Raw genomic sequence first — 13,911 nt, forward strand, 5'->3', positions numbered from 1 at the left:
CCTCAGGTTTACACCCAGCCATCAGAGGGGAGTGTATAATACTACCCAGAGCTTTTTAAACATCTACAGTCAATGAAGCAGAAGCAGTTTCACGTGCTAACGCGCTGAGGAGGCCCCTCTGACCCCCCCCCCCCCCAGCCACCAACACCAAAACTGACTTGAATATGGAGCGCAGCAAAAACAGTGCAGGGGCAAACGGGTCCAGGGCTGTCAGAGGCCTCAGCGCTTGGCTCTCTTGGACGGGGGCTCCTCTGATTTCTGTCCTCCCCGGGTTCGCACCGCAGGGGGGCTGGCCTCCCGTTTGCGGCCCCCCTTAGCCGCGGCCTGGCCCCTCGATCCGCTGCGGGGGGGGAAACAAGCAGCAGGTCAGTGCGTTTGTCTTAAGTGTCGTAGGAAAAGCTGTAAATGTTTGTCTTTGTTAATTCAAGAAAAGTGTTGCAATAACCCCGAACGAGCACAAAGACGGGGGGGGGGGCTCGGCGTGTTTGTGTAACCGCCGGACAGAGCAAACAGCGGGAGGCCGATTTCAGAAGAGCGTTTAGGACTTAAGGACTTTTTTAATGTTCAGAAACTAGATAAATTCACATTTTTGACTAAATCTGCTCTGAAATCGCACATGGGCGGAATTAAAAGAAATAAAACCAACTCTAAAATAACTAAGTGAGACAGTCGAAATACATTTTCTCACAGACGTCACGAAAAAAGACATTTGCATATTCATGAATGAAACAGTGTCCTCCCGAAAACATAGGTACTGAGGAGGTATGTTTCAGAGGATTTCTAACCTGGACATTTTGAGCCATGCATTTTTGTTGGGTCCACAGGATTCTACTTGTTCTCTAACAACGGTTCATTTTTATCAACGGGAAATTGAGGGAACAGCTGGAGTTTTGGAAATCCTGACCAAAAGCGGAAACCAGTATTTGACTAATAGATAAGTTGATGGCGAGAAAAATAATCCACAATGACAAATGATAATCAATTAACTGTCCGTTAATTTTCCGGCAACCTGGGATATATATTTTTTTTTCCCACAGACCAAAAGATGACCAATTAAATAATGGTCAGATGAATCAATAAATAATCCCCACTGGCTGACCAATAACTCATTAAAATATATATATATATAATTTATATGCTGTGTCCGTGGGGATCTATGAGTGTATGGAATAATATGTGTGTATATTAAAATCAGTAGGAAATACTGATATTTTTTATGTGCAAAATTGTGAGGATTTATCTCTATTTTTATTTCAGTTTTCAGACTATTACAGGATTTATTTTTATTTGTCATGTAATAAGACACAAATGCCTCCTCCTCCTAAATCCAATGTAAAGAAGTTGACTTATTGTTTACAGACTGTGACAATGCACCTGCAGACGAAGTCACGGTGTTTATCATACTTTCCTTTTCAAACCGCTCAGGCACTGCAACAGGATTTCTTATTTTCATTCTGGACGCAAATAACTTGAAAACATTTTGAAAATTCCAGGAAGAGGTTTGGTGAAATGTCCTCTTTCACAGGGCAGCGAGCGAGCGGGCGGGTTCCTGTCGGATTCCCCCAACGAGCTCGCTGGTTCTGCAGAACCTCAGAGAAACAAACTCACCGGGTGCCAGCTGCGGTCTCCTCTTTGCCGCTCTGTCGACTTGCCCGGGTGGAGGGTTTACTTGGCTTGTTTCTGAGAAGCAGTAAAAACAAATATGAAACAACAGTTGTTGCTTTAGTACTAAATCTCCTCGGCTCCGGTTTAATAGGATGTGACAGTGATGATGCCTTCAGAGTGCAAACACTCAGCTGGGAAATTATCAAAGATGCATTCATCACGTCTGACTTCAGAGGACTTCACCTGCACGGGCTCATGATACAGAGCCTCAGAGTTTTTAGTTGATGTCTTTGCACTGATGGCCTTGATTTCATGACACCTTATGAAATACATTGTCGTCTGTTGATTTCCAGAGCAGAACTATTACTGTAGAACATGTTAAGAGAGAAACTAATCAAACTTTGTTAAAAATGCATGTTTGTGTTCAGACCTGATATGTTCTCAGTATGTTTCTATCAGAACTGTGGTTGTGATTGTTCTTTACCTTTCAGCCTCCAGACGAGAAGCTAACCGTGTGGTTGCTCTGGTTGCAGTTCCTTTCCCTTCCTCACCGTCCTCCTCCTCCTCCTCTTCATCATTCTGCTCACCTTCTTTGTCTTCTGCCTTTTTTTCTGTGGAAAAGATGATTGACAGTTATGGAAAACAACGATTCTATTTACGTGGGTTAGAAACATTTTTTGAGTGTGACAAATTGCTTTGTTAAGTATTACTTGTGCCTGATAATACTTTCAAGCGAGCAGTAAGTTTCTTTACCTGAATCGTCTGTGGCTGCTGCGGCTGCCTTCGATGGCCGCCCTCTCCGGACACTCCTCTTTGGAGTCATGTCCTGGTCCTCCTGCTGCTGCTCCTCCTCCTCAACCTGGAGAGATTAAAAAACAGGCTCTTACTCAACATATCATTTACATGAATCAGATTTCAGTTTCTTAGATGAAAAGAATAAACAAGACACTATTGGACTCTTAAAGGGAAGGGGCTAAAAATGTATAGTTGATTGTCAATAAACAAAGATGAATCAATGGATTCAGGATATTTAAAACTAACATTTATATTAATATGCAAACGCACATCATCAGGTTTCCTCTCACTGCTGCTGCTCTCCTCTTTGACCTCCTCCTGCTCCTCTGACCGACTCACTGAAGAAGCACCTGAAAAAATGAAAGTACCATTCAGAGACAACAATGATTCAAGTAACTTGTTCTTTATAACTGATGTGTTTAAAGGCCTCTGCTCTAATTTTACTCTTACAAGACTTATATCTTTTAATGTGGGTGCTTTCTTACCACTGTCTTTTACTGACTCTTGCTCACTTGGCTCCTGTTGATTGTTTTCCTCCTCCTCCTCCATCTTGTTTTCCTGGGTTTCCTATAGAATAATGAACACATATCAAGACACACAAATTACAATGTGGATAATGGAAACTCCATCTTTCATGAAAGGGATAAAGGAAGTGAATAGAGATTGAGAAAGCAGGATCCTGAAGAGATAACATAACAACTCTCACCTCCACAGATTCATCCAGTTCTTCTGACCTCTTTCTCTTCAGTGATGGTTTACCTGGAACAGAAATATAATTGATGAAATCTACGTCAAACTTTTGCTCATCATCTCTTCCTGAATACGATAAGCCAGAAAATGTTGTGTTAAGTTTTACTCATGGAAAAGTTCCCAGTCTTCTCTCGTGGGAACTCCAGCTGACATATTACAGGTTGTTTTACAGGTTGTTAGTGGTGATGACAAAAATATAGAAACACACAAATTTGTGCACAAATTAGCTGTTGAGATTTGGTTTACTTATTCTTTATGTTGGTAATTTTACCTCAGACATGTGACTTGAATTTAAAAACTAACTCACTGATTTCTGTCGTCTCTTTTGAGCCTGAGTTCCCTGCGTCTTCACAGTCGTCTGGAACAGGAGTCGGCAGGTGGACCGGACTTCCCTGTTCATCACTTTCCTTGGGTGCACTTTCATCTTCAGTTGTCTAGAAATTGGGAAGTTTAAAAATAAAATAAAATTCATGGATCCTGATGAAATAAATCACACATTTATATTTATGAGCCTGATCAAGTTAAAGGCGAGCGTAGGAGCAATTTTCTACGGAGCCAATTGGATGCAGGACACCAAATTGGTCCATAGGTGTCATCATTGAGCTTTAAGTTACTTGTCATATTGGTAAGACCTTTCACTCAAGGGACACATGTTGAACAGCAAACAATGTCAGAAGCACAACAAATAAACCTGGTACTGTTACATATTAAATACATGGTGCACTGTTCTTAACAAACCTTCTCTGCAGGTTTGTCTGAAGTGGTTTTATCAGCTTCCTCTTTCTTCTGATTATCTGAAGTCAAAAACCAAACAATAGAAACTTAAGATACTTCTATCCTCTGTAGCACTCATCAAAAATAATGTCTTTTTAAACACCTTAACAACGACCATATTTCTTATTTAAAGGAAGCAGTTTACCAGCAGTGGTTTCCTTGGATGCGGCTCCTGAACGTCTCCCCCTGCGGCTCGGAGCCTCCTCAGACTTTTCCGGTTCTTTAGCTCTGTCCTTCTCCATCTCCTCTGTTGATCTGGATGATCGTCCCCTGCGAGGTGTTTTGACCTCTACAACCTTCTCCTGCTCCGTTTCCTGTTATTATTACATTTTAAAAATTGAGCTAAACAATATTGATTCAAATTAAACTGAAAAATGAACCCCACAAGAGTTGATATTTTTACTTTACTACGATGAAGCTTGTATTTACCTCAACAGACGGTGGCTTCTTACTTTGCTTCTCATCCGTTTCATCACCTGATCAAATACAAAAACATATATTAATTATGTTATGTTAAAATCCTCATCAAGACAGGTCAGTTACTCAGTGGAATCAGTTCATCCATGAATGGTTTAAGGTGTATTATTGTTTTTCAGAAGTGATTATTATAAAACCTAATTAATATTAATTCTTAAATAGTAACATGGTTACACAAGATCAGACAAAAGAGATTTGAATAATCTCTGAATCTCTGCTACTTTACCAGATTCTTTTACTGCTGCATCTTTCTGACTGGACAGTTTTCTTTTACGTCTTCCTCTTCCCTCCGTCTTCTCCTCCTACAAAAGGAAAACATGCATTAGAACAGACTGAAATTTAGCAACACCTACATTCACATAATTAGGATCTGAATTTCATCCACGCAGTTCTCGAAAGAAAATGACCTTCTCTGAGAGGGTGGATCCGTTCTCATCGTCCTGGCTGTCTGTGCTGGAGATGCTGCCTGAAAAATACAAACAAATAGTGATGAATGAGTGAAGTGGAAGAGAAAACAGCATGAAAATCAGTTTCTGTTGCAGCTCATGAAGGTTCAGTGTGCTCTTTGTGACTCGTGGGAAGAAAACAGAAATTACTTTAAATAATAATACACACACTTACACAGACATAAACCTTTCATTCTTGTAAAACCTACCCTGCAGACTTTGTCAAACTGTAAATATCTTGTTCTTTCGTATTTTTAAGTAAAGTGTTCAAAGACACTTGACTCACTGATCTGTTTGACGAGTTGGGTCTGAGGCCCAGGTTCTCTGACCTCCTCCGTCTTCTCTGGAACATCAGTTTCCATCTAAACAAAGTTCAACACAACAACAGGTCAACAAAGTAAAACATAATTCAATGTGAATATTAAGTTTGAAACCAGGAGAGTGTTTGAACAATTACAGTTTCATTCTTCTCATCTGCAACATTTTCTTCCTCCTGCTTCTTACTCTCAGGTTGAACTAGTGGTGAAAATAAGTAAGAACATGGATTTTGATTAATTCCCTTAAGATTTTCATTGCATAAAGTTCTATTGTTTCGTGTTTGTATCTGTTAAGAGAAAATATTTACTGTTGTCAGTTTCCATCTTGGCCTGGTTCTCCTCAGCGACCTCCTCCTTTGCCTATTGAATGATATATTTGAATTTTAGTCTCAATTGAAAACACGCGATTAAAATGTGTGAAACACGGATCTCCATCCTCACCTCTGGGCTCGTCTTTGTCTCTGAAGGATCTGGCTCACATTGATCTACATTAAAAAAGGGATATTAAATGAATAAGTAAAAAAGAAAAACCATATTATTCTTTAAAACAAGTCACAAGATTTCAAGCAGTCACCTTGTTTACTGGATATGTCGGAGACTTGTTCTGCGGGATCAGAAGCAGCCGCCTCTGCGTTTCTCTCTACCTTTTCTGTGACCTCTTCTGTCTCAGCAGCTGAAATGTCTAAGAAAGTAAAGAAGTAGAATCTGTTATCTATACTGTAAATATTGCCTTTATTCATGCCACTGAATGTTTTATGTCATACAAATACTCGTCAAATTGTTTCTTAAACAAATAAATACAACCTGTGTGTGTGTGATTTTGTACAATGGCTTCTGTATATCCTTTGGGATTGGTTTAATATAAGCTATTACTGTGTTAATGTGTCAATTTATATATTTTGTATTTATGTTCTGTGAAATAAACATAACCAAACCATGAGATGGATAAAATGTTTCTCATTTTCACATTCACAAACAAATGTATATCTGCACATACAACAGAAGGAAAGATTCAGCTCAAATAAGTAAAGTTACCTTCTTTGTGCGATGCTGGTGACGCCATCTTTTCATCTAGCTGCACTTCAGGAGAAATTTCTGCCACATTGACTTCATCGTCTTTCGAAGAAGCCTGAGGTTCAGTCGAGGTGGTGTCGTCCTCCTGTGAGACAATATTTCTATTAGGTACTTTTCTTTTTGATCAAAAATAAGGTTACTGGGACCAGCAAAATTGTAAATATTGTAAGAAAACATGAGGTGTCACTTCCTTAAACATTTGAATTTCACAAAGATGAAACGCTTCTTTACCTTTGGAGAAAGACTCTCAGAACTTTCAACCTTTGACGCATCCATTTCTCCCTCAGACTCATCTAGAAGAAGATTCATATGTAGGATTTTAATTATGGAAACACTCTGACATGCATACAGAGGTAATTATAAGCATCTTCCTTCTTTTCACACATACCTGCACGTTTTGTTTTTTCTTCAACAATCTCAGTAGTTTCTTGAGATGGAGTTGGTGACGTCTCAGTGGCTTTGATCTCAGCTGCAGCCGCTGTTTGCTCGTCTGCTGGAGGACGCTGCTCTTCCTCTTCAGCCACAGTTGTCTCCATGGGCTGTGAGGCTGTCGGTTCCACTTCTGCTTCTACCTTCGTATCTTGACTTACTAACCTTTTGGCCATTGCGCTGGCGGGATCCATGGACAGCAGAGTCAGAGCTGCCTCTTTCATTTTCATGTCGGCATCGTGAAGCGTAATCTCAGTGGTCACCTCCTCTGGAATGTTCTCAGGTGGAAGTCTGGCCTCTGCTGAGGTGCAGACGGCCATGAGAGCCAGCAGGGCGTCGGCCTCGGCCGGCACAGCGGCCACGTCAACCAGTCCCGACTCCGCCTCTCCCTCGGTCAGCTCGGGGGTGATGTCACTTAAGGCGTCGCAGGTGTCGTCTGAGAAGGAGGAGGTGACGGTGGTGGTGACCGGCTCAGAGTCTGTGCTCAGGTCTTGGGGAAGAGTTTGTTTCTTCTGCGGCTCCTCTGCCTCAACACTCACTGAGGAAGAGGAGGACTTTGAAGACTTATCAGACTTTTCCGGTTTGTCTTCTTTCTGTGTTTTCCTCTCTTCTTGACTCTCATCTTTCTTTTCTGGGAGTTTGTCCTTCTTCTCTAGTTTTTTCTTGGCACTCTTAACTTCCTGTGATTTCTCGTGTGAAGGTTCTTCGGACACTTTCTTCTGTTCCTTCGCGTTCGCCTCTTTTTTCTTCTCCTTCGTTGCCTCAGGTTTGCTGACAGATGCACCTCCTGCACTTTTGACTTCTGAACTCGGAACTTTCTTATCGGTCTTTGATAACAATGGAGTCTTAGTTTCCTCTTTGGATTTTGATTTAGATTTTTCCAGGATTCTTACTTTGTCTGTTGTCTTGACTTTTTTGGGATCTTTCTCTGTTTCAGAGCTGGACTTCTTCTGATTGTCTTGATCTGGTTTAGTCTTCTCCTTCTCGCCCTCTTTATTATCCGTTGCAGACTTGACTTTTTCTCCGGGCCTGTCCTCAGTGTGGCTCTTGGACCTTTTCAGGACTTCCTTGGGGTGTTTATCCTTCTTCTTGCTGCCGTCCGACCCAGGCTCCATGTCAGACCGATCCTCGGAGGAACCGGCAGAGTCCGGGCGGAGCAGCGGCTTGAAATCAATTTTAACTGAAGTTTTCTCTCCTTTAGTCTTTTCCCTTTCCTTGCTTTTATCTTTTTCCCTAACTTTGTCCTTTTGTTTGTCCTTCTCTGCTTTAACAACGTCAGTGGATGGAGCTTTCACCTTCTTTGGACCCTCGTCAGCAACACCGTCAGACGCCTTTCCTGTCATTTTCTTCTCATTTTTAACCTTTGGCTTCCTCTCACCTTTCTCTTCAGAGGGACCTTTCACACCTTCCTTGTGTTGAGATTCATCGACCTGATGTTCAGATTTCTTCTCCTGCTTTTGTTTGAGTTTGGCACATTCATCAGAGAAGCTGCGCTCTCTCTCTTTGCGCTCTTTAGAGTGAGGTTCTTTACGCGACGGACGATCGAATTTTCCAAGTGAACGTTGTTTAAGAGCGTCCTGGGAACCTTGCTCCAAATCCAGGATGAAGGAGTGGGTCCGGTTTTTGTCCGAGACCTTTTTGGTTTCACTGGAATCTTCTGAAACGCTGCCGCTCGTCCTTCTGTGTCTCTCGTCAGATGAGGCAGATTCTGAGAGATTTCTTATCAATTTGGGTTGTGGGGTCTTTGAGGTAGAAGATTTCCCTTCCTGATTTCAAAGAACAATAAAACACAATGCTGCTTTATTAAACTTCACCAATCCAAAGACACAATAATGACCTGCGGTGAATCTGCTTTACTCTTGACAGCTTTCACATACCACTTTCCTGGATCCCTCTCCTCCTGTGTCTCCTTTCTTCCTGCCAGTTACTTCTCCCTCTTTCCTGAAGCAGAAAATTATGCATTTATTGAGAGAGTGTACACTGCAGCAGCTATAGAAATTAGAATCTGAGCTTTGGATGACGTACCTTGAGTCTAGTTTCCTCTTCCTGTTGAGAGCCATCTTTTTCTCCAGAACTTTCCTTTCTTTGCGAGCCTCTTTGGCCCTGGGCCGCTCCGCCCCAGCAGAGTCCCCACTCTTTTGTTTTCTCCGATCTGTGTTGGAAATAAGCATGTTAATGATGTGACAGTGAAAGTACACAGAGATAAGACTTGTCTTTAAGATGGGGATAATGAGAACACACAGCAGGAACTGGCAACATAACACACAACACTGCTTTTTAATTTATATGACTTAAAGTGGGAGCACGTTTGAAGAGAATCTCAGAGAAACTGTGGTGTTACAGAAACAAAGCTGTGACGAGAGAGACTAAAAGTTTTCGACTCTGAATGAAATCAAGGCCACAGCTTTCAATCTTGACAGAAGACGGCCAACAGGTGAGGAACAGAATTACCTTGTTCTTCAGCCTGTGCTGCTTTCTGTTTACGCTTCTCTTCCATTCGCTCTCTGTTCTGTTGTCTCTTGAACAGCCGGTCCTCTTTGTCTTTTGCCTATGAGTCACAGTAAAGGAAACAGATAGAGAAGAATGACGAAGGAGCATAAAGATATGCATGTATTCCAGTTCGTGATCAATTAATCAACTAACAACTTACTGCAGATCTCCGACGTTCCTCCACAGTGATTTCATCGTCCGAGTCGCTGTAGTAACGGGAGTAGAGGAAGGGCTTGTGGACGTAGGCCTTTCTTCGAGGCTTTCGCTCCTCTTCTCCGGAAGCGTCTTTCGTTCCTTCTCCCTCATCTTGATCTAATGAAAAACACAAACAAAAGTTCCAAATCAAGTATCTTTACAAGAACATCTCTAGTAGAGGCCATATTGAACACTTCATGATACAGTTAAATTTCATAATCTGAAAAAGGGTTTGAGACCATCAGACGAAAGTTCCCCTTCTTTAGACGAGTCCGACAGCAGCTCCTCATCCTCACTTTCCTCCTCGAACGACGACAGGTCGCTGGTGTGGACAGAGCTTACTGTGATGTCGCTCAGGCCATCCAGGTCGGAGTCCTCCAGAGAGTATTCTACAGGGTGATAGAATATATAGTTGAAGAAGGAACCGGAGTCAGCTGATCAACTATCTGCACAACTCTTACAAATATTCACATTCATGTTTGAAAAACAAAGAAGGGGGCGAGGCAACGGTGGATCAGATATCCATAAAAATAACAAATGTATTTATTATTCTCCATTGACAAAACTGAGGCTGATTTAATCGAATGCCATCAGAATTCCCTAAGCCTGCTGTGAGATTGATTTGCCTGACAGTTTACAATGATATAAAACATAGAAAAAAAGCAAATCCTAACGTATAAAAAGCTAGAACAAGCTAAAACTCAAGATGTTTTTGTTGATAAATGACTTTAATGAGCTGACACAATAACAATTTTTTAACAAATAATTGAAAAAGAAATGTGGTTGTATCATGAATAGGTTCTGAAGGCAGGTAGCTTCCCTTGTATTTAAAGAAACATGCAGAGAGCCGATGAGCTCACCTTCCTTGATCCTCTCCTTGGCTTTCTGCTTGGCCGGACATGTCGGTTTCTGGAGTTCATTGTCCTGCTTTTCTTCTGACTGTTTGCCGGTGATTCGGTTGGCGGCATTTTCTTTCTCTTCTTCCGTGCCCTCCAGAGCTCCTGCCTCCTCATCCTCCATCTTCACCTCTTCTATTGACGCCTCTTTTCCCAGGTCCATCTGGTCCTGCGTGTCCTCCATCTTCACCTCCATCACCTGGATCTCAGATGCCACTTTCATGTCCTCTGACTCTTCCCAGATTCCACCTTCATCTGGGCTGTCTCCCTCCTCCACGATGACCATGTCCTGCTCGCCGTCCTCCACCAGATCCATGTTGTCGTCTGAAGCGGGGCCTCTACGTCCTCTCTCGCTGCCGGAGCTGGCCCGGACACTCGCTTCCTGATTGAGAGAAGTGATCGTGTCCAGGATGGACATGGCGTTCCTGGCTGCAGCGGTCGTTGGAGCAGACGACGAGGCTGTGAACATATGAATATGTTAACAGCTGTTAAATGTGTGATTCGATTGGAAAATTATTTCAAACCACAGGATGAAGAGGGAGAATGATTTTTCTCCTTTACTGGTCAAACATGCACAGCTAGACATGTAGTGGTGGGGGAAAAAATTGATTCTGTTCAGTATCGCGATATTTTGCGCCCGCGATTATATCGATACTGTAGCACAAAGTATGTATATATTTACAATTATATTTGTAACAGCAGCTGGCTGGCAAAGCATGACGAGGAGAGTTTTAGAGTTTAAAAGATACCTAGTGTGTATGCGGAACGGATGTTCTCCACTGCAGGAGATATAGTAACGGACCAGAGGAGCACTTTAACATCTGAGCATGTTGACCAACTCCTTTTTCTGAACAAAAAGGCCAATATTCCCAAATGAATTTAACAATTTGGGTCATGACCTTGCAGCCAACTGGACTCTAGTAGTATACATTTGTTTATTTTTCTCAATTTGATTGAAGATCTAGGTTACTCTTACTTATATGATTATTCTCAGGTTTATGTTACTCTATTATGTCTGCTTTATGTTACTGTATTGTATTTAAATAATTGTAAGTTATGTGCTGGGAGCTCAGTGTTCATGTGAGAGGTCTCCTATTCAGAAAATAATTACAAAGGTCCTGTGTCCTGAATGTTCAAGGACAAAGTTTTTGCACTACCCTTTCTTAGTTTTTGCACTTCAGTTAATGTGTAGAAGACAATGTTGTTCAAAGAATTAAATGTGACATTTGAAGTGAATTGAGCAGTCTTATTTTCCTCATTTTTTGTAATGTCTTTGAATAATATGGGGGACATGAATCGCAGAATCGAATCGCAATACCTGCAGTATCGCAATATATCGCAGAATTGCAATACTATTGAATCGTGGCCCAAATATCGCAATACTATTGAATCGTCACATTTTTGCCAATTCGCACCCCTACAGACATGATGTGTTGTTTACCCTGCTCAGGAATGCTGCTGTCTGGTCTGGTCTCTGGTAAAGGGGGCGGGGGCAGTGGCTCTTCAGAGTAGCTGCCCGGTGACAGAAATTCACGAACCACCCTCTCCACTTGTGGCCTGAAAATGTGGTTGATTTTGGGATCCACCACCTGGGCCACGATCCTGTCCACACCCTGCTCCAGCATCCCGGATCTAAGAAGAACAGTTTGATTTGTACATTAAAACTAGTAATTTAACATCTAAGACTTAAAAACAACAGTCCATGGTCCCTTACTGGAGCACCAGCTGTCTGATGTTGTTTCTCAGCTGGTTCTTGTTCAGATGTGGGCTCCATGTGTGGTTAGAGAGGTGATTGGACACAAAGTTGTCCACTCTTTGTTTCAGGTTCAAGTAGGCTGGCTGCAGGAGAAAAGACAAGAGAGTGATCACAGATTAGAGGCAATTACCAACAACTTTTGGATTAGTAACTTGGGCCATAACTGGATATGTGGTAAAAAGCTGTGGATTAATGAATCAATCAACTGTTAATGTAGTACTAAGTAGTGTTTGGTTAGTAAACAGAATTCCTCCACATATGTCTGTGTGGTAACTGGTTTAACAGACAATAATAAAAACGGCTCATATCACAAGACTTCTCCATTCAATGTGTTATGGTCACTTCTAGTCCAGTGTGCAAGGTTTTCAACTCCAGACATAAATAAATAAATGTGCAGATGTGCAGATGTAGCATCACAAACCAGTAACATCACACCGAGCTGCCACACAAATGCATCTAAACTGTTAAACTGGAGGATTGAACATCAGCATCCTCCCTTAGCCTCCATTTTCCAACTGTATTAAATGAATAGGAATGAATTAAAAACTGTAGCTAGCTAACATGTTAGCCGTTGACATGTAGCTGCAGCTCCCTGTTAGCAGAAGCAGTAAAGTAATGAACAACACTGTTTGTTTACTACTAGCATGTTTGTTTACTGTTAGCATGAAGCTAAACGAGCTCCAGAATCAAACCTGCACCTGCAGAACAGAACCTGCTGCTTTCACCGCTTCCTGAATTCAGACTTTGTTCTTAAACAGCCCGGGAATCGTCGGGTTGTGAAGAAGTTTACCTTCGTATCGACGTCTGCCAGACATTCCCTCCGGAACTGGTCGAACAGCCCCTGGGTTTTCAGATGACTGACGATCATGGAGACGAGCTGGGGGTCTCCCGGTGGTAGACCCGCCATGTCCGAGCCGAGCGGTGGGTGAACTGGTTCAGATGAGAGAACACTGGGACAACTGGGATCATTCCAGACCGGGACAAGGCTCGTCTCTGTTGTGGTTCATGAAGTTCGAGTCAAGCTGGAGGCGGAAGTGAACTGTAACATGGTGATTTTGAACCGGAAGAGCTTTCAAAACGCGGTTTCCCCTACCAAAGTAAAAGTTTAGTAAGCGAGAGGGAAAGTAGATTCTCGCTCAATGAAATGATTTATGCTGAATTATGTAAAGTCACAATGTTCAGGGAAACGAAGAAAATAAAAAATATAAGAAAACACATTTGAAGTAACATAAGAATATGTTAAAATTACATTTAATAGAAAAGAAATACAACTAATTTTCTGCAAATTTTGGTAAGAATATTTTATAATATTATTCCTTACAATTTCAATAGGGCCTCACTGTCTGTCAGTGCCCGTCAGTGCTCGGGCCCTAATAAGATATTTGGAGATCTGAAACTGAAAGAAAGAGTTGTTTAGCTGTTTTTGTATAATTACAATTATCATATTTAAGATTATTTTAAGATATTCGAAAGGTGAGATATAAGGTGACAGATATATTCACCTTAGTCTTGTGACGCTCACTGCCTGTATGTCAAGTTTCAGAAGCTTTTACTGTAGACATTTAGAGAAAGGTTGAAGGGAAACTTAAAAGGCTAGTGTGGCTGTATAATATGCCATTGGTTTGTAGTCACTGGATCAAATGAAGATATACAAAAATTACCCTATGTATAAAAATTATGTAATAGTCGGGTATCTTATATTTAAAACTCTGTGTGTTAACTGTAACTAACACCGTGGCACATTATGGTTATTTAGCGACCTCTAGCGTTCTAATTCATACACAGTCTATGGTACTGTTCCAACAACCGACATCCACGTTGAACGTTAAATTAACGGTGATTGACGACAGCAATCGCTCAGTGATGAGACGCTGGATCATGTGTCAGAAAAATTTAAGTAAATTCAA

General features: G+C 41.6%; 1 protein-coding gene across 1 annotated transcript; it reads right to left on the reverse strand.

The window, feature by feature from the left end:
* Window positions 1-159: 159 nt before the first annotated feature.
* bod1l1 (biorientation of chromosomes in cell division 1-like 1) lies at window positions 160-13,015 on the reverse strand. The gene is made up of 30 exons (XM_061080091.1): window positions 12,795-13,015; window positions 11,963-12,087; window positions 11,690-11,880; window positions 10,213-10,707; window positions 9,592-9,741; window positions 9,318-9,469; window positions 9,119-9,215; window positions 8,693-8,819; window positions 8,545-8,608; window positions 6,627-8,433; window positions 6,470-6,531; window positions 6,200-6,323; window positions 5,739-5,846; window positions 5,606-5,649; window positions 5,473-5,524; window positions 5,305-5,363; window positions 5,134-5,209; window positions 4,809-4,867; window positions 4,628-4,703; window positions 4,354-4,400; window positions 4,070-4,238; window positions 3,889-3,944; window positions 3,458-3,584; window positions 3,107-3,159; window positions 2,886-2,967; window positions 2,671-2,750; window positions 2,359-2,464; window positions 2,090-2,216; window positions 1,609-1,680; window positions 160-340 (listed from the first exon to the last, which is right to left on the reverse strand). Exons 1-30 carry the CDS (start codon window positions 12,909-12,911, stop codon window positions 220-222), a joined length of 5,025 nt encoding a protein of 1,674 aa, XP_060936074.1. The 5' UTR covers window positions 12,912-13,015; the 3' UTR covers window positions 160-219.
* Between the last annotated feature and the right edge of the window lie 896 nt (window positions 13,016-13,911).

Source organism: Limanda limanda, chromosome 10, assembly GCF_963576545.1.
Source record: "Limanda limanda chromosome 10, fLimLim1.1, whole genome shotgun sequence".
NCBI classification, from domain to species: Eukaryota; Metazoa; Chordata; class Actinopteri; order Pleuronectiformes; family Pleuronectidae; genus Limanda; species Limanda limanda.

What these genes read in the sequence shown, in the direction of transcription:
- bod1l1 (XM_061080091.1), bottom strand. Translation starts at nt 12,911, where the DNA reads ATGGCGGGTCTACCACCGGGAGACCCCCAGCTCGTCTCCATGATCGTC. An exon ending in CAGATGAGAAGAATGAAACT is followed by an intron (nt 5,210 to 5,304) that starts GTAATTGTTCAA and finishes AACTTTGTTTAG; the next exon opens with ATGGAAACTGATGTTCCAGA. An exon ending in AGAGTCAGTAAAAGACAGTG is followed by an intron (nt 2,751 to 2,885) that starts GTAAGAAAGCAC and finishes TCATTTTTTCAG; the next exon opens with GTGCTTCTTCAGTGAGTCGG.